General features: G+C 40.9%; 1 protein-coding gene and 1 pseudogene across 1 annotated transcript; both read left to right on the top strand.

Annotated features, from left to right (window-relative positions):
* Positions 1-7,521: 7,521 nt before the first annotated feature.
* Positions 7,522-9,666, top strand: LOC139882823 (uncharacterized). The gene is made up of 5 exons (XM_071867088.1): positions 7,522-7,614; positions 7,932-8,036; positions 8,716-8,971; positions 9,125-9,202; positions 9,530-9,666. Exons 1-5 carry the CDS (start codon positions 7,522-7,524, stop codon positions 9,664-9,666), a joined length of 669 nt encoding a protein of 222 aa, XP_071723189.1.
* Positions 9,667-18,074: 8,408 nt separating this feature from the next.
* Positions 18,075-18,871, top strand: LOC139882822 (probable methyltransferase At1g29790; annotated as a pseudogene).
* The last annotated feature ends 2,196 nt before the right edge of the window (positions 18,872-21,067 follow it).

Below are 21,067 nucleotides of genomic sequence, written 5' to 3'. Positions count from 1 at the left end.
CTGGAACATTGGGTAAAGGCTGAGGCAAAGGAGTACAGTCCTTTTTGGAGAATTTTCAGTGGAAAAATAGAAGTAGAGGACATGGAAGAAGAGGCTATCCTAGAGACACCCGTTAACACCACCCAGTTTGAACTAGGAGAGGATAGTTGTAGGGTGATTGATTCACAACCAGACAACGAGTATAAAAGAAAAGGCAAGGAGACATGTACTAGGGAGGTAAGCGTGTTACAAGAATGTACCATAGTACCTTTGCCACTCTCTAAAACCTCATCGGTGTTAGCTCCTGTAAGATCCCATTCAACTTCCTTGGCGCTGCAACCTATGGCAGAAATTAAGAAGTAAAAAAAGAAGGGAGTTAGGCCTTGCATGGTAAAAAGTGTTTCTGTTTCCTAGAACAAAATTTTTTGTTCCTCGGAACAAAAAAGGAATAGAAACGCGTTTGTTTGCGTTTTTGTTCCAAAATTATTTTTTTGTTTCTAGAAACACATCTGGAACGGAAACAAGAAACAAAAAAAAATGTTGTTTCTTGTTTTTGGAACAAAATTTAGGAACACTTTTTCTCTCTCTTCAATTTATTCTCTCTTTTTTCTTCTTCTTTCTTCTTCTTTTTTCTTTCTTTTTTCTTTGGCCAGTCGCTGGCCTCGGCCATGGCTGACGATCGGTCGTCGAGGGCTAGCGACCTCGCCGGAGCGTCGCCGGCCCCCGGTGAGGTGGAGTGTCGCCAGCCCCTAGCAAGGCTTGGCCTCACCTTGGTTGGGCGAGCTCGAGCTCGCCTAGATCCGACGAGGCCAAGCTCGCGTCGGGCTGGGTGAGCTCGATCTCGCCCAGATCCACGAGGCCGAACTCGTCTAGCGGCCGGTGAGGCTCGGCCTCGCCGGGCCACCGCTAGGTCGGCGTCGCCTGGCGGTGGCCTAACGACACCAAGCCTTGCCGATCGCTAGGTGAGTTCGGCCTCACCGAATCTGGGCGAGGCCGCCGACCCTCGTCGGCCAGTCGCTGGCCATGGCCAAGGCCGGCAACCGGCCAAAAGAAGAACAAAGAAAAAAAAGGAAAAAGAAAAAAGAAAAAAGGAAAAATAAATAAGAAAGAAAATAGAAAAAATTAAATAAAATATTAAAAAATTAAAAGAAATAAAAAAAATTTTATACAAATTTACCAAATGTGTTTCTATTCTTTTTATATTTTTGGAACAGATTTACCAAACACGTTTTTTTGTTTAAAAATTATTTCCTAAAACATAAATACTTTTTTCTATTTCTGTTACCAGAAACAATTTTTAAACATAAATATTACCAAACGCACCCTTAATATCCATATCAGCAAGAAACAAAAGAGGTATAGTCAGGACATAAGTAAAGAAATGCTAGATGAAACTCATTTGTTGGAGGCTCCAATTAAGCTATTGGAAGATGCAAACAAATGGGCTTTAGTGGCTAACCCTAATAAGCCACCGGGACACATATGAAGCTCTTGTGTTGGAAGTGTCGGGGGTTGGGCACATCACAGATAGTTCAAGCTATTAGAGCCTTAGTTGCTTAAGAAAGGCATGTATCCTCTTTCTTATGGAGATAGAAAACCAAGAACATATTCTTATAAGAATGAAAAAGAGGTTACAATTTAATAATAACTTTGTAGTTAACCTAGTGGGTATCTTGGGGGGCTTGGCAATTTTCTGGAATGAGGAAATTTCTGTTAACGTGGAGTCCTACTCCAAGCACTTCATTGATATTATATGCAAGTTAGAGAGTAACAACCAATTTATGAACTACCTTTGTGCATGCTCCTTCTAAGCTCCAGGAATGTATTTTGCTATGGGATGAGCTACGAAGAATTAGCCTTGTAAATGCCCTTCCACGGGCTTATATGGGCGACTTCAATGAAATTCTATATTATTGGGAGAAAGTTGAACGAAGAATGGCTGAATTTCATCGACTCAACACTTTCAGGGAGTTTTTGAATTCATGTGAGTTGATGGATATAGAAAGTAAAGGCCGTGCTTTTACGTAGACTAATAATAGAGAAGGATCTAATTTTGTTAAAGAAAGACTAGACATGGTACTTTGTACTAAGGAATGGAGATCTATCTTCCCAAACGCTGAAGCCTTTACCCTTCCTATTGTGGGTTCTAATCATTGCCCAATATTGTTGGTATTAGACCCAAAACTAGTTAAAAGGAGTAGAAGCTTCAGGTTTGAGGCTTTTTGGGTAGAGGATGAAGAGTTTTGTTTGACTGTGTAGTAGGCAAGGAAAGCAGTTGAAAGGAAGAATGTGAACTTATTGCATAAACCAGTTGAAGTTAAAAAAGCCTTACGCAAGTGGAGTAAGAAATTTTTCGATGCCCACAAGGAGATCTTGTTATTAAAAAATTAACTACAGCAGTTAATGAATTCCCCGACCTTATCATATAACAAAGAGAGAGAGAGAGAGAGAGAGAGAGAGAGAGAGAGAGAGAGAGAGAGAGAACATTGAAAAAGGAGATCAAAAAAAGATGAAGACATGAAGAGATGTTTTGGGGGCGAAGATCTAGAATCAAATGGCTAAAATGTGGTGATAAGAATACTAAATTTTTTCATGCAATAACAATTCAAAGGAGACAAAGAAATCGAATATCCATGTTGAAAAGCCCAGTTGATGAATGGGTATGTGATGAAAAGCAATTGAAAATTCTGACCATTAGCCATTTCCGTGAGCTTTACACTTCAATAGGATATCGGCACTTTGAGCCAATAATTGACCAGTGCCCCACCTCAATGGAAGAGGATATGAACAATGTCTTGCTTGTGGAGGTAACAATTCAGGAGATTTATGCAGCCACCTACCAATTAGGAGCCATAAAAGCACCTGGTCCTGACAAGTTGAATAGGATGTTCTATCACTCAAAACGGGACATTATGCAACCGGCAATCTTTAAGTAAGTGAGGCATTTTTTTGAAACTGGGGAGCTTGATCCAGAATTAAACAAAACACATATTACTCTTATTCCAAAAGTCTCAAATCTTGAGAAGTTGGAGCAGTTTCGTCCAATCAGTTTGTGTAACTTCTCGTACAAGATTATATCAAAGGTTCTTGCGAATAGATTGAAACCCTGGCTAGGAGATCTAATATTACCATAAGAAAGTGCTTTTGTTAGCGGAAGACTTATCCAAGATAATATTCTAGTTGTCCAGGAGGTGCTACACCAACTTAGAATTCGAAACAGAAAAAATAAGTTTTAGGCTATACTTAAACTAGATATGCAAAAGGCATATGATAGATTTGAGTGTGATTTTCTAGAATCTTGTATGTTAAGGATGGGTTTTCATTCAAGTGGGTGAAATGGATTATGCAATGTGTAACTACTATCTCCTTCAGTGTGAAATTCAATGGAGAACCACTGCCCTACTTCCAACCCTCGCGAGGCCTCAGACAAGGTGACCCGCTCTCTCCATATTTATGCATTATAGTAACAAATATGCTCTCGGTGCTATTGAAACAGGCGTTGGAGCATGAGGCTATCAAGGGCATTCAGATGAGTAGGTCCTGCCCTATTCTAACTCATCTGTTGTTTGCAGATGACTTGATTTTCTTCTTGGATGGGACCATAAAAGAGTGTCAAAATGTTGCCGATATATTAAATAGATATTGCTACGCATTAGGCCAAGCCATCAACTTAAATAAATCCGAGATGTTCTTCAGTAAAAATTGCCCCCATAGACTTCGCCAGAATATGCTAGCTGAGTTGCGGGTCCTAGAAATAAATAAAAAAACCTAGTAAGTATCTAGGAATTCCTTCCGATTTGGGTGAAACGAAAAAACGAATGTTTGCCTGGATACAAGCTAGAGTGAACATGAAGTTAGAAGGTTGGAAGGAAAAGCTAATATCAAGGGCAGGGAAAGAAATCCTCATTAAAGCAGTTGTCCAAACTATCCCGCAATACGCCATATCAGTTTTTAAAATTCCAGTATCTATTTGTCGGAGCATTGAAAAGAAAATTGCAAATTTTTGGTGGAAAAATTATGATCAGAAGGCTGGATTACATTGGAAAAAGTGGGAAGTTCTCAAAACTAGAAAGGACAATGGAGGTTTGGGTTTTCATGATTTAATTGCCTTTAACAAGCAATACTAGGAAAACAAGCATGGCGTTTGATGCAAAACCCCTCATCATTATGGTGCTAGATTCTGAAAGGCATTTACTTTCCTCATTCCAAATTCCGGGTAGCAAGAAAGGGCCGTCGGCCTTCATGGAGTTGGCAAAGCATCCTTAGGGGCTGAGATGAAATTATTCCCGCAGTTATTCCCGCAATTAGGTGGGCTGTAAGGAATGGAAAAAAGATTAACATTAAAGAAGACAAATGGCTCCCTAGAGGAGTTATATGAGGGCCAGCGAATCCTGAAGAACCGAAGAATGTTTCTGAACTAATTCTAATAGATATCCCAACTTGGAATGAATAGCTTATCACCAACCTATTTGATGAGGAAACGGCCAACAAAATACTCACAATTCCATTAGGTCAGCAAGTGAAAGAGGATAAAATGGTTTGGACCATCACCCGAACAGGGGAGTATACTATTAGAAGCGGATACAACAAAATTAGAGAGTTCGACAAACAGAGTACCTCTGCCACACCCTCATCCTCACATCAATCCCCACGCTCTCTTTGGAACCAAAATCTGGAGAGTTAATACAAGCCCACAGATTCAATTTTTCTTATGGAGTTTATGTCAAAACACTCTGCTGACAAAGGAAAATGTACTCAAGCGGGGTATAGTGGAGGAGAGTACCTGTGATCTATGCAAGCAGCACCCTAAAACTGTGGAGCACATCTTCTTGCTCTGCCCTTGGACTTAGCAAGTGTGGATGGACCCTGCAATACAGATCAAAATCTCGCCTTATGGCCTTGGACGAATTGAAGAATGGCTACTCAACTTTAACCATATTTCTATTAGCTTCGACTTGCTAGTTGCTATCCTCTGGTTAATTTGGAGGGAAAGAAACAATTTTGTCTTCTGCAAACAGAAGCCAACCCCGAAGCACATCATCAACTCAGCCATGGTGGAAAATAGGTGCTATACAAACTTGGCAAAGTCAAAAAAGAAGACAACAACAACTTAGAACAACTCACCTCAGACTCGGATTGGTTCGAGCATTGAAACCCTCCAAATCAACATTGATGGGTCCTTCTCAGTCGGCTCAACAATTGGCGCCATTAGCTGTGTTTGTAGAAACAAGTATGGAGAATTGGTGGATGGATTTGTAAGACCGGTAAGAATACACTGGGCTGAGCAAGCTGATCTTTGGCCATGGTAAAACTGCTACACTCACGAACGAAGGAGAACCTCTTGCTACAGTCAAATAGTAAAAAACTTTTAAAGACACTAAAAGGAGAAGTATAGAGCACGTGGGTTCTGGAATCACTTATTATTGAGGCTAGAAATTTAATTATGGGCTTTTCTAACTTAAGTTTGTCCTATGCAGTAGAGAGTTGAATTTAGTTACGGATTGGTTAGCAAAAACACATAGAAATTGGTCTTTACCTTTTAATTGGTTGTCCAACCCACCGGAAGCCCTTTGGGCCTTACTTTGTTTTGATTCAAGTCTTGTAAACTCAAACTCTTTGAGTTGAGTTAGTTATGAAAGTTTTTTTTTTTTTAGACCAAAAAAAAAAAGAAAATCTAAATGTTCTGTTGCAGCGCATGAGAGTTATGTCAACACCCAAAAGGGGCCAGCAGGACTGATTGCCCCTACACGCCCTTTTTACCAATGAAAGAGTCGTACAAGAGGATGAACTTTCAAGTAAATTCTAAATGGCTAAATCAGCTTTAAAAAAATTGAGATTTCATCATTCTACTCCCTTTCAACAATGCTTAAACTGTTACAAAATTACTAAAACATATTAATCGAATTGCTAAATCAAAACTTTTTTTTTTTTGGGTAACAAGAAAAAGAGATTCACCGGGGCAATTTATACGCGACAAGCATGAAAACACAGTTGCCAGATAAGGATCTGTAAGAATATATTCATATAGATAAGCATTAGCTTCAAGTGGGCCTTCTCATCACCTCAATTTTGACGTGTCCAAGTTCAGAGCTTTTGTTTTTCTTTATCTTTTAAATAATTCTTTTTTCATGTTTCTCCTGACACGCGCACACACACATATATAATGCATATATATTTGAATAAGTATGTTGAAAGTTATGAAATTTGCTATGAAAGTTCAATTGAATCGCAAAATTTATATACAATCAAGTTGTAAAATTTATCAAATTAATGCAATCGAATTATTCTGCTAACTCTATTTAATTAGGCTAACGAAAAATTCTGATGTGATTTATACTAATTGCGTACTTCAAACTTTTTTTGTATCACTAAAAATCTACAAGTACCCCAAAATTTTTCAGTTCTACTTAGGAATATTTGTCATATTGGTATAAGTTCACACAAAAAAATCTTATGGTATTTGTGTATAGTGGGCCAGTTTGGAGATTTAAACGACACAAAAAAAGTTTAGTATATTAATATTATGGTAGGCATAGTCTAGGATTTTTGTAGTATTAACTAATTTTAGAAAATCCTTACAAGAAAAAAACTAATTTTAGAAAATAGTTTCTTTCTCCTATGCAGCATGAAAATATAATGCCAGCACAATGTCATTTTTTGCAATGTTGTTGTCACATGGGAGAGAAAAATATGTTTTATAAAATGGCCTTTCATTAATCAAGTTAAATGGAGTTAACAAAAAGACCTGATTCTATAGAGTTGACGACTTTTTACAATTTGATTACACTTTTCATAAATTGTAAGATTTGATCGTACTTTTCATGAAAAGTTTTACTTCATTGTACTTTTTCCTATTTATTTATTAGGAAATCCTTTGGAATGCATTGAATATGTCCTAAAAAAATATAATAATATTCGCTTGAAGCCGTTTTATTATTACCTCAACGTAATTGCATTATTAGGACTACTCGATCTCCAAAATTTCAAACTCTAGCACAAAAGAAATTAAACCAAAAACGAAAAAGCGAGAGAAAAGAGAAAAAGACAGTCTCTCAGGCTCTCCCCGTTCGGCGCCGGAGAGAGCGGTCGGGGAGATCGCCGGCCGACTCCAGTCTCGAACTACTCGGCAGTCGGCACCGACCTCCATCGATTCACCTCTCCAGAGCACGACATTCTGCTCGACCCATTAACCATTTTGACAGCAAGAAACGCTCCCGGCGAAAACCCAGTTGCTCGATCTCTCCGTCGCGGGAAGATCCCGACCTCCCTCGTCTTCCCGGCTGCGCGGTTGGCTCCCGAATCACAGCCCCATGGAAACTGCCGACAAAGCCGAAGAACCCATCTACACCGTATGCTCTGAGATCCTCGTGCGGTTCCTTGATGTCGCGGTTCTTTTGGGGGTGATTCGGGGTAGGTCGAGAATGCATGTCGCGTGGCGTTTTCTGTGCCTGTCGAGCTCAAAGTGACTCATTCCATCGGGAAGATTGGTTTTTGATGCTGGGTCTTGTGTCATCGCGACAAAATGACTCGACCCAATGAGGGATGATTCCTGTTTTATTGGAACTTGGAAGTACGGGCGTTGTCGCCCACATGCTCGATGAAATGTCTATGCGAAAATTCGGTTCTGATTTTCCTGTTAGTTGCACGGGAATCTTCCGCAGCGGTGGTCTGTACTGATCATCGACTGTTGAAACATGTAATTCGTTCTTCATGACTTTGGAGAAAACTCTTGTTTATCAGCCGTCGGAGGTGGGCATTTTATATGCCCATTGAGACAATGAGTTGCATTGGAGCGAGCGAGACGCAAAGGGTGCGGACTGCAATGTGTCGAAATAACTTAATGAGGACAAGCTTTGTGTGTTTGTGTATTAACATCATATGCTCAAGTTATTTGATTGATAACGCTAGATTGCCATGTCTGTGCTGGCTAATGTTCTCTTCTTGATGGGCAGCGTTCTCAGAAGGTGGCTGGAACAGTCAACTGGGGTACTGCGACTGTTGTTGGAGTGTTTGCTGGCATGTTATATGGAGGTGGCAAGGAGGCAGCTGCTTCTGTTGTAAGTTTTCCTTAGCAAGAGATGTCCTTCTCGAGTCAATCTAGCACTGTCTTTAACAGTTCCATCTGTCTGGCCTTACTGATTACGTGGTAATAGTGATATACCTGTTATGCTGTGCGAAATCATATTTTCTTCAGTGGTTGAGATTATTATTCTTGAAAGGCATTTGGTGGGTCATGTTTTCCTCTTTGTTTTAGAGCTATGATGAGGTGATGAACGAAACAGTAATGAAGTGAAGCCATAAAATCACCATTAATTCAGCAAGAAATATGTGTTGTTTGATAATTCCTAAGTGCTGTATCAAAAGTTCATTCGAGAACCATCAGTACCCCTTAGGTAAAAGAACAGGGAAATAAAGGGACTTTGTTGTGGGCTTTTTATCCAATTGCACATACATTCCTTCATTTTTTGGCTGATAAGAAAGATGACCACATTTAAGTTTCAATTGTGTCCTTATCTAGTCACCAAATGATGCAGAGTGTATTCTTTTACTGGAATTTTAGTGCTCCAACCTGTGTTTGTACTTCCTGTTTAACATGCTTTTTCATACTTCGTGGCCAACCATTTTGAATTTAGGTAACCGAGACCCTTCTACAGATAATTCATGAAGTATGGCATGCGGTTCAGCGTAATTCTATCACACAGTGATGGTGGTAAAAGACTTTGCTATGTTTTGCAGAGCAAGGATGCTGAAGTCATGTTAAAACTTGGGAGCACACCCGACAAGCGTGAGCAGTATCGACTAATGAGGGATGCAATGGAGAAAAGGTTCATTCGAGTTACACGTGGCTCCATCATTGGTGGAGTGCGCCTCGGGGCGTTTACTGCTGCATTTTATGGGTTGCAAAATCTGCTAGCTGAGAAACGAGGAGTTCATGATGTTTTTAACATAGCTGGAGCTGGTTCGGCCACTGCTGCGACCTTTGGTTTGATCTGTAAGACATTACTTCCCATCTTCAAGATAGTGTCTATTAGCTGTTATGCAATGGCCTACTAAATCAATGTATCGCAATTTTTGGACTTATGCTGTTAAATAACTGATCCTACATGGAAACAGAGTTACTTTTCTGAACGCTACTTTGTGTTAGTACCAGGATCACTAAAGTGGCGTGCAAGGAATGTTGCTCTTGGTGCCGCTCTTGGGGCTGCAGTTTGCTTTCCACTTGGTAAGTATGAGAATGGGCCCGTGTCAGAAAAACTTCATTAAAAGCTTGATTGTATCTGAGATTCTTTATAGTCAGCACGATGTCCTGGTCAAGTTCAAATTAGTGAGTTAAGAAACAAGATATCCAAGGGGGTTTGCAGGATAGAATATCTTAGCAGAATGATCTGAAAATGTTGCTGATTTGTTAATCAGTCTGTAGGTCTTACAGCTCTGCTGCTTTTCACGAGGCACAAACTGAAACTTGACCTGAAAATGTGAAATAAGACTGGACTTCTTTTTCTTTTCCTGACTCGACACCTTATTTGAGGTATGGTGTTCTTATGTGCAGGTTGGCTCCATTTGAAGCTGGTGGAGAAAGCAAATGAAGGGAGTTTGGCTGCTTCCCGTGATATGGATCAAAGGGAAGGGGCAAGGAGTGGTGTTGGGGCTGCAATTGATAGGCTTGAAGGGAACTTGAGCAAATAAATGAACTAACCATGGCCTCTGAGTTTGCCAATAGCCTCTTTCCAAGCCTTGTTCGTGGTCACCGGGTCAGAAGATGGCCAAGCCCGAAAAGGAGAAGTGAATAATAAAGAGAGACAGGTAGTTAGACAGAAAAGGAATTAATGCTTGTTTTCGTGTTGTGCAGAAAGATCCCTTTAAGGTATTATAGTAGTTTTCTGAGCTTGGTTTGTCTCTCCATACATCATTATCCAATTTTGTTTGTCCTAGTCCAGTTTATCTCTAACCATGTGTGGGGGCACGAAAACACCCTGTTTCAATACTTATTCATATTTTGCAAAACTACCATTTTTGATTGTCCTAATCACTAGCTAAATATGAATGTGTAAACAAGACAATTTTTCAACTACTTTGGTTGTAGACTAATAAATCAACTAGCTTACAAGAGATGCTACTCTTTGAGTGACATTATACTCATTAGATTGTCAATATTTCCGGGATTCCTTTTATCCCTGGCGACATCGTTATCAATATCTTATGATCCTTGATTTGCATCTTACGATAGGATTTGGTCAATGGTTAAATAGTACATATGTATTTTGCAAATATAATGAACTTTTGCGCTGTAAGCGTCTCTATCGATTCACCATGGAATGTATTGATTCGTTGTCAATATTATCAATTATATAAATTATCATACTTTACACGTTAAATGGAGTAGGTTATATCCTATATGATGATGTAGTAGTATATTCTTGGATAGCTTCTCAACAATAAAGGTGATAATTTGTAAATTACAAACCGGCTATAGATGATAAGGCACAAGACCTTTCTATGTTCCTATAAACATGGTACTTCTGAGAAAATAATGTGCTCCAAACTTTTATGTTACGCTTAACGTTTATTTGAAATTATCTTCGCTTGTGTGCGCCCTCGTCCACTGCTTCCATATCGTCCTCAAAGCCTCTCCTTCACCACGATCACTGCTGCCGCTGCCTAACCTTCCTTCCCGCTAAACCCAACATCTCCATTTCCCACGGCGATTAAAGACTTTATGTGGGGGACAATACCAAGTAGGACGACATTAATTAGAGGGAAGATGTGAACTATCCTCTAAGCTTGAAGCAAATGTCGCTCCTCTTCTCCATCACCCGGCGAGAGAGAGGGTTTCATGGATAACAAATGTCAAACTCTACAAGAGACACTGAGAGCAGTGATCTTCGTCCGTTTTCTGTACATACATGTCGAACTGATGAAGTTGGCCTGGCCACAACACGCTGCAAAAGAGCAATATTCAGCTAATCTTTTATCACTTGTACTCTGAATCCTAGAGCGAACATGGGCTAGAACACGACCGAAGAGGGCCATCCTGGGAACACCGAAATGGGCCGAGCAGAAACTGGACGCCGGTGACCCTGGGATAGCTCTACGAATAGAGGATCGCTGGGGACCGGATTGGGAAGGCATAGATGGACCACAAGTGGACTGGACGCTCACCGTTCAGGCCTTAGGCGGTGCAAACGGTGAATGTCCAAACAGTGGCCGTCCAGCCCACTTTTGAGCCTTTTTTAAGTCCCTGTAACGTGGCCCGCCAATCTTAAAACGTTTTTACAACCCAGCCTTGAGGTATTTTGTCTATTTACTGTTATGCAATGGCCTACTCAATCAATATATCACAATTTTGGACTGATACTATTAAACGACTGATCCTAAATGGAAAAGAGTTACTTTGTGTTAGTACCAGGATCACTAAAGTGGCGTGCAAGGAATGTCGCTCTTGGTGCAGCTCTTGGAGCCGCGGTTTGCTTTCCTCTTGGTAAGTATGAGATTGGGCCCGTGTCAGAAAAACTCAAAACTTAGATAAAAGCTTGATTGTATTCTGAGTTTCTTTAGAGTCCGCATGATGTCCTGATCAAGTTCAAATTAGTGAGTTAATAAACATAATATCAAGTTCAAATGGGTGAGTTAATAAAAAAAATATCCAAGGGGGTTGCCATGATAGAATATCTTTGCAGAATGATCTCAGAATTTTGCTGATCTGTTAAACTGAAACATTACATGAAAATTTGACATAAGACCAGATTCTTTTTTCTTTTTTTTTTCCTGACTTGATATCTTATATGGGGTACCGTGTTCTTCTTTGCAGGTTGGCTCCATTTGAAGCTAGTGGAGAAAGCAAATGAAGGGAGTTTGGCTGCTTCACGTGATATGGATCAAAGGGGAGAGGCAAGGAGCGGTGTCGGCGCTTAGAATTTGAGCAAATAAGCAAACTAACCACCGCCCCTGAGTTTGCCAATAGCCTCTTTCCGAGTCTTGTTGTTTGTGGTCAACCGTTCGGAAGATGGCCAAGCGCGAAAAAGAGAAGTGAATAATAAAGAGAGACAGGTAGGTGGACAGAAGGAATTAATGCTTGTTTTCGGGTTGTGCAGAAAGATCCCTTTGAGGTACGATAGTCGTTTTCTAAGCTGTGTTCATTTCTCCATATATCATTATCCAAATTTGTGTGTCTGAGATCTCTAACCATGTGTAGGAGCATGAAACACCCTGTTTCGGGACTTACTCAAATTTTGCCAAGACTACCGATCTTGATTATCTCAAAACAATTGCAAGTGCGTCTTATACATTCTGGTGTTACAATTACAGTCTGAAAAGAATAGAAACTAATCTTCAAGGGGCGACAAGTGCACCCCTTGAGCCGAGATACATCCCTTATATTCTATGTACAATGATGCCCGCGCCATGCCCTTCTCACGCCCTTCTCACGCCCTTCTCATTTAGAGGCATAGCATCCTTGCCAATTCCGACAAATATGGCCAACAATCTCAATTTCCCCAATTGGAACAGGAACATTATTCAAGGTTAAGAATTTAACTATTCCGGTCCCATGACTCATACTTGGACTGGCCATGGAAGATCTCTCTCGCCAGGTTTACACCAGCTTTACAAATTCAAAAAAGAACTGCTTTAACACTTGTTAGCCTTTTTTGGAATTAAAAAAGATTTACATTGAAACATTTTGACAGCGATAAAAAAAAACGTACTAATAATAAGGACGTATAAAATGACACAAAATGAAGAGACAACACTATAAAAAAGAGATGCCCATCGAAATCAAAACAGTGAGGATATTAGAAGAGAATTAAGATAATCCTTAATTCCATGTAAATTGTAATGAATCAGTTCACAACATCATCTCTCTTTACATTTAGAAAAGAGATTTCCTCCCTAATCATCGAGGAGGATTGCATGGAAAACAAACATCAAATTTGTTCTTTTTTTTTTGGTACCCAAGGAACCTCAGTGCGTGCGCCACTTCGCGACAAAGTAAACCCTAGAAGAGCAGTAGAGTCACCACCACCCTTGTTACCCTGGGTAAGTCGTGGGTTCCTTTCTCGCAAGATAGACAACGCAGCAATTCGAATTCAAGACCTCTTCCAAAAAGAACCTGCGCCATCAAATTTGTTGGTCGCTTCATTAAGCCTAAAAGGACCATTGGCCAAGATCTTCCAAATACACTTGTCGCAAAAATATTGGTCCCTAGTTCGCACACATATATTGAACCACTTAAATTGATGGCCATGTAAAGACGCAAAAGAATAAAGTCCTCCCAAAAAAATAGGGTTTGAATGACAATCCCCAGCTCTATGTTGTTAAATAATGGATTTCAAGATTGTCGTCCTTTGATTTGCAATGAATCCTTAGAGTAGTTCTGGCCGGCAAATTGTTTTGAATCTCAACATGTACCTTGCCCCAAACATTTCCAATATCAACATGGGCTTAGCTGATGAATTCATCATGGTGGCATGTCATTGCTCCAATATTAACATCATTAAGCTATTTAAGGATGAAGAACGGAGCATATCGGATCTCGCCACCAATTTGTCACAACCATATTTACCTTTTTTATTTGTTCTTTTTTAACTTTGAGATGGGAATTGTGATATTACTTTTATTTTTTCCTTTATTAAATGTTTTTTTCCCCTTTGATTGAAGTTTTCCTTTTTTACGTCTTTTTTTCCCTCTTCTTTTATAGTCTTGGATAAAGTCTCGTATTACCTATTATGTTTCCATTTACCTTCTATTTTCTTTCCTTTTCACTCTGGTATAAGAACTGCCTTTTCTTCTTTTTTACGTTCAGATAAGAATTGCCACATAAAATCAATTACGAATAAAGTATAATATCTTATGTATAGCTTAAATGAAGGAGATAAACGAATACAGCTTTGTCATAGCTATTTTCTAGAAGGGAAACAATTACACTTTGCAGATGCCACTCATTCATTGATTTTTTTCTTTTAATCATAAAAATTTAGGAAGTGCTAAACGTATTGGAGAACAGACACTATCATGATGTATCAAAATTTTAAGGGACTTTTTTTTTTTGGAAAAATGAGTTTGATAAACACTAATTCGCCGGTTTAATTGCCAAACGGCAACCATTGCACAATCTTGTTTCGATTCGTTTAAAATTGACTAGACTATCCTTCATAATTTAAATAATATGGTAATTTAAAACATCTCCGGAATTATTGGCAACTTCTATTCCAAATCTTCTGCAACTAGAGAAACCAATTGCCATGTGGCTAGATAACACAAAGAGGGAAAGAGAAGAGGCATAAGGAAGTTGTCTTTATCCCCTAAGCATTTGCTAATGCTACTTAACCTTTTTATGTCATTTTGGAATTATGGATCAAGTAACCTTTTGTAAAGGGTCATTTTGCATGTGCATTTGGCTCACAGAAATCGGGTGCATACGAGAAATTAGAAAGAACCGTTCACCAAGAGGATTGTAAATTATTTATGATAGACCATTGGTTCTTGAATCCCTTTTATGGTACTAAGGTAGTTTAAGCGAAGTAATCATAGTTGTTAAATCAAGATACGTATGGTGAACGAAACTTTTAAACTCATGAATCATGAAGATAATTGGAATCATACTTACCAAAAAAAAAAAAAGATAATTGGAATCATTGCACAATCTCGTTTTGATTTTGTCAAAATATTAATTATGTAGTGGCTCTTAATTATTTGATTTGCCATCAATTTTAGTGCTTATGCTAATCGTGGAGTATAGTGCCATTATTGAAAATGGACTAATTAGTGTAATATGGCCTTTTTTTTTTTTTTTGGCTGCGAGGTAAGATTTGCAATTTCTGATGCAATCGGAATGACGATTATCTAATGTTCTAAGACATAGCAGTGATGATTCTATTTTCGTAAGGCTATGCAAAGGTCTTTATCGTGCGTGCGAAATGCCACATACGTCAGTCATTTTCATTGATGAATTCCAACCATAAATAGGGAGTTTTGACCGTGCATTGTTTGTAGAAGCGAGGTTAAGAAACCTTATTTGATGTCGAGGTTAAGAAAGTGATTATTCCTCTCGCATGTCCCGCACTTGAACTGGCAATTGCAAATCTCTCGTTTGCCGAAATGCTTTCAGTATCACTCGAAGACCGATGACCCAAAATATGGTCAACTTTAAAAATGTCTCCCGTCTATTTAGTTTTCTCGTATTTTTGCCATACTTTCAAAATGAACTTATTTTACGTACTAATGAATTGAAGCGTGTTGATTTGTGATATGGCACCCGCATTGCAGGTATGGAACCGACATTGCTTGATACTTGTTTACCATTTTCTATTGAAAAAAGGCTTACATTGAATTTTTTTGGAATCGATAATAAACAATAAAAAAATTAAGTATAAATAGAATGACACGATATGACAAGACAACGCTATCAAGAAAGAGATGCTAATAGGAATTGAAAGGATGAGGATAAGTGTATAGATATGTTAGATTGGCGGAATTCGTCGAATCCATGGGCCATGATAAAACAAGCTCATTATGCTCCCAATGCATCCAAACAATTTTGACTATGGACTAATTCTTTCATGAACTCTTGCCTTATAGAGTAGTCTTTTTCTTCGCCAAGTCTACCATGAGCAACCCTTTTCAACAGCAGGTTGAAGGCTCTGCTTGATGAGAAATCGCCACTAAAGTCAGCCATTAGGTAAGACTATGTCAAGTTATCATAGGTTTTGTAGGTCGTGGGGTTCCCATGGGAGTGAGTGAATGGTCCTGGATCACGGCATGTGATTAACCTAACTTCATCAACCCCTATTATTCCACCAATTATGTCAAAAAAGAAAAAGTTCATCAATATTGCACAATTACCTATGATTTCAGGGGTCCGAAAGTCTTAAACTTTTCGATGGGGAATGCAATCCAGTTTTAACAGGTCAATGATAATCAATATAATCTTGAACATTCACAAGAAAATGCAATCAAAACTCTGTGTCAATCTTGGCCAAGTTTTTCTTAAATAGCAGTCCAGTAATTTCTGATGTTTCAACATGTTACGACAACTTGGTAGCATGGCTGGTGCTTGAATCAAATGAGGTGTGTATTAATTTTTATCCTCATTGGATATCCCATTCTTCTCCAATTGATGCCACGCCCCACCATTCCTCTACCCATAAGCCTTCAATTATTAATGATTGGACTGCCAAGTATTAAAAACCTAGCAGCACAATTGGCCGGGAGAATTAATTGCATTTTCTCTCGCAAAAATTTAGAGTTCAAGGATTTAATTATGTTCCGTGCAGAAGGCTAAGGATTTCCAAAGTAAATTTCCTGTGATTATGATATGTACCAGTACTACAACTTATTTTTGGAGGTGCTAGGGACTCGAGCACGGGCACCGGAGCCTCGGCCCATTCTCTACGGAAGGGTACGACAAACACTTTGATCAAACGCGTGTCTAGAAACGTTGGATTGCTAGTGTGATGTCGGCCTTGGGTGGGACGCAGCTAAAAAAAAAAAAAAAAAGACAAAGCAATAAAAAGGGAAAAATGTTGACTTAGTCAACAAGCAGAGCGACGGGCGCTCGGCAATTAAGAGGGACAGAGACGCACGGGAAACAGACAAGGAAAAGGGGCCAAAAAGATGGAAGAAAAAGGAAAGCAGAAGAAAGGAAGGGAAAGAGAGCGGAAAAGAGTCTTGTGCGTCCACGCCGGGACCTCGCCCAGTTGATTCAACCTTCCCTCGCGATGCTCCCTTCACGAGATCGTTGGCGTGTGCAGTCGTCGTGAGCATTCCCAATTCCCTTGATTAGTGGGTAGTATAAGAACACTATGACAGAGACTTTTGGGAATGGAACTTTTGAAATCATGCCGTTCAAGTGAAAGAACGGCTGTACAAGATTCAGGATGTGAGTGATAACTAGTACTGTGAAATGTGCAAATTCATATTCCCACAGCAGTGCATGATCATATTGGACATCTAAATGAGGTACTTCATGGTACGTGATTGATATCACAATGGCAATATTTCTCCCAACAAAACATTCGGCTCGCAATTAGCAACTTCCGAACGAGACTAATTTCATCTCATTTGTAAATTTTGCACGAGCTGTAGCATAATCGAAGCCATATCTTCTATAGGGTCATATAAAAAGAAGTCATAAGCTTAGAATACAATATCAATTCAATATCATTCAAGTCATAAACTTAGAACAAGACGATGCCGACAGCTTGGCAGCATATCATCCTCGCCGGTGAGACTCATTTCTTGATCGTGAAACTGGTGTTGGGCAGCCATTGCATTGAATGACACGCCACCAAAAGCGGGATCACCACCGCCGCCCAAATCTTCATCCCGAGTTCTACCTTGTTGGCGAAATACTCGGGCTCCCTGGCCCTTACCAACGAGACATAAGTGAATGCAAGGGAGAGAAGGGCTACCTGGATTAACACCCTTGTCGTAAAAAGGAAGAATGCACGCCTCGAAGGGAGGCCCGTCAGCAGCAAGGACACGGCGCAAACGGAAGGGAGGAAAATCCACGTGATAACCGGGAAGTCAGAAAGCACGGTAAACTGTGGATCGAGGCCAAGCTTCAATGAGAATGCGCTCAACACCGCTCCTGCGATCATCAGTGAGCTCTGTTCTTCACTGACCAAGCATCTTTTAATGGCTTCCATTTCCGAGAGAGAGAGAGAGAGAGAGAGAAAGCAAGCGAGATAGGGAGGAGGAGGAGGAGGAGGGGGAGGGGGAGAGGAAAAAGGAGAGGAATGACAAGTCATACGCGATCCTATAACCGTGTAACGATATCAAGGTCGAATGTTGGCCATAAATTTCATGAACGGCAAAACAAATACGGAAAACACGGCAAAACAAATTTATCAACCCTCCTCTTTGGATTCCTAATTTGGGTTTTAAGCAAATGCATCTAGATGAGCGACGAGACTGGGATCGGCCGTACCTATTTTTAATGACGACCGGGCATCTCTTCCTTTCTTTATCATTTGGGTACATCACCGTTTTTCTTCTTTCTACCATTTTCATAGAAGCTGATCGCACGCCCCGAACGCCGGATCACAAGGAACGAATCCGGATGCACCGGATCCATCAAAAGATTTCCCCTTTCTTAAATGCCTCGTCCTGCATTCCCCTCCCTCTTGTATACTACACTTTTACCACTCCCTCGCACTGTCACTTCACTGTCTCTCGTTTCTGTCAGAAGGAGAATCGAAGGAGAAGAGAAGAGGAGAGAAGAGAAGGAGAGAGATTCGTACCGACCGGGACGGCGATGGGAGCTGCGGACAGTCCTAAGAAGCACTCCCACTACCACCCTCCAAGGACTGCAAGGACTGCTCCGACCTGGAAGGCCGGGAGAAGCACCGCTGGATGCACGACAACGGCATCCTCGACTACGGGATCGACCAGGTCCTGGCCACCAGGCCAACCGGGCACCATTCGGATTGGCCTAGACATCGGGGGAGGGAGCGGGACGTTCGCGGCCAGGATGAGGGAGCGCAACGTGACCGTCGTGACCACCACGATGAACCTGGACGGCCCCGTTCAGCAGCTTCATCGCGTCCCGAGGGCTCATCTCGATTCACATGAGCGCGTCCCAGAGGCTTCACTTCTTCGAGAACACGCTGGACATCGTGCACTCGATGCACGTGCTGAGCAACTGGATCCCGGACACGATGCTGGAGTTCGCGCTGTACGATATTCACCGGGTGCTGAGGCCGGGCGGGCTGTTCTGCTCGACCGCTTCTTCTGCGAAGGGCCGCAGCTGAAGGGGACGTACGTGCGGATGATGGAGCGGATCGGGTTCAAGAAGCTGAGGTGGAACGCCAGGAGGAAGGTCGACCGGGGGCCGGAGAAGCCGCAGAAGAACCAGTGGTACTTCTCCGCCCTCTTGGAGAAGCCCATGACATGACTTTCATGCTTTTACACAGTCCTCATAGATCGACTTGCTTCCTTCGTTGCATCGCTTCTTTGAGCTTAGATGTCACCACAACATTACTTCTTGTTGCATCATCTGGGGCAGGCAAGGCGTACGACACGGGTTCGACCGTACGCTCCGAGGAGTTTTACTCTGCTGAAGTTTTGCCAATTCATGATCAGCGAAGGATTGAAGCGCCCTTCGTTTCCGTCCAAAAGCTCATGACCATTGTTGTCTGGATTTGTTTCAAAGACTTCTTGCTCATATATTGACCAGGTGAGATATTTTTAAGTTACCATGGAAAACAAGCTGTCCAACACATTAGTAAACAGGACAAGAAAATAAAATTGGACACCGGACTTATGTCGTTTGATCAATCTGACCTAGATTGTAGGAGAGAAGCATGAGAATCCACTATAATCAAGCAGTATTGACTGGATTGCCATTCCACTTAGGGCCCGTTTGGTTCAGCTTTTGGGGAATGCATTTGTAGTAATGCAAATACCTTTGGGTGAAGGGGGTTTTCCAAAATGCAAATATCGTTTGGTAAAATTTGTATTGAAAAACAACTTTGGCCAAAATACCGTTTGGTAAAATTTGCATTTGTAATTAACTTTTATTAAATTAAAAAAGCAAAAATACACTTTTTTTTAAAGTCCGGCCACCGGACCACCGGATCCGGTGGTCCAGATGGTCGGATCTGGCCTCCGGAGGTCGTTGGGGTCGGGCGACCCCAGGCGACGGCCGCTTGAGGTCACGCGACCCAGGCGTCGCCTGAGGTCCGGCGACGATCGCCGGGGTCAGGCGACCCTCAAGCGGCGATCGCCGACGTGTCGCCAGCATGCACAACCCCCTTGGCCGGCGGTCGCCAGCGTGCACAATCCCCTTGGCCAGCGGTCGTCGGCCTCCGTGCGGTGGTTTTCCTCGCGGATGAACAGTAACTGCAAAGTGAATAGTAACCGGAACTTGCATTCCGGATATGCAAGTTTCCAAAGGACCTCTGGACCTACTTTGGCCTAAGGGCCCTTAGGGTCATTTGGAGATGCAATTGCATCTTGCCAAAGTCGCTCAAAAACTCGAACCAAACACACTTGCATTTGGCCAAGGGACTTTAGAGTCCAAATGCTCATCTCCAAAGCTGAACCAAACAGGGCCTTAGTATATCTCAACATCAATCACATCAAAAAATATTTTAAGGTATTTAGCCTCGCATATAATTTTGGAGGAAACTTTCTTACAATCTTGCTGAAGAATGCATTAAATGGTCAGTACAAGTATACCTTGGCGAATAAATCCAGAATTTCTCTTGGATACCATTCCCGATGGTATTTTCCACTTGATGTAATCCACTCCTTTTTTTACACAATCAGGGCGCGAAGGCCCACTCTGCAACATTTACCATCTGACGAGACACGAGAGGAATATTTATAATATAAAACAAGCAAAGCCCTTGGTCAAAGTCAGACCCCAATTTGCTAGTTTTAAGTCCTCTTCCTTCCCGCGCTCAAAAAGTCCAACATCACCTTGGGCTCCAACGTGCACAAGGATCCTTACTTAAATAGCTCAACAAATATCCATCTTGACTTGATGTTTAAGCTAAATCACAATCACATCATTAGGGCTTGATATCATTGTTGCCGCTGACTTCTTACAACCCCTCAAGAGCTCTTGCCATGGTCATGGACCTTATCGAATGCAAACTCCACTTGCACCTTTACTCACCCTACAAGAATTTTTGGACACAATTACCTCTATCACAAATAAAGCACTACATCCATATTTATGAGAAAATCAAACATCCGTCTTATAAGCCCATTGGATTTACAAACCTCCATCCTGTTACAAGTAGACCCGTCAAACGAGTGGGTTGGGTCAGCTCAAATAAACCCATTTTCATGCAATATAGATTTAGTGATTTATACTCGACTCGACTCATATTCAACCATACCCGACTTGCCCTATATATTTAATCCAATCTACAAAAAATATTATCCAAATTGAGATAAAAGTGTGAAGTGAAGTGAACAAGTGAGAGATCGACTAAGGGGAATAAGAAATAAAAATAAAGTCATGGAAGTGGATTGGATTTAAATAAATTATAAACCTATTTATAACCCATTTAAGACTCATATTATATTTACACCCATTTATGATCAAATTTGCTTAATATAACTAACTCATTTAACTCCC

This window comes from Rutidosis leptorrhynchoides, unplaced genomic scaffold, assembly GCF_046630445.1.
Source record: "Rutidosis leptorrhynchoides isolate AG116_Rl617_1_P2 unplaced genomic scaffold, CSIRO_AGI_Rlap_v1 contig311, whole genome shotgun sequence".
In the NCBI taxonomy this organism is placed as follows: Eukaryota; Viridiplantae; Streptophyta; class Magnoliopsida; order Asterales; family Asteraceae; genus Rutidosis; species Rutidosis leptorrhynchoides.
This window is presented reverse-complemented; position numbering and strand designations above follow the sequence as displayed.

Bases quoted from the DNA above. Each gene is read 5' to 3' on its own strand.
- LOC139882823 (XM_071867088.1), top strand. From the start codon at position 7,522: ATGATTCCTGTTTTATTGGAACTTGGAAGTACGGGCGTTGTCGCCCAC. The intron at 8,037-8,715 runs GTAAGTTTTCCT...TATGTTTTGCAG, and splicing joins AGGAGGCAGCTGCTTCTGTT to AGCAAGGATGCTGAAGTCAT. The intron at 9,203-9,529 runs GTAAGTATGAGA...TCTTATGTGCAG, and splicing joins TGCAGTTTGCTTTCCACTTG to GTTGGCTCCATTTGAAGCTG.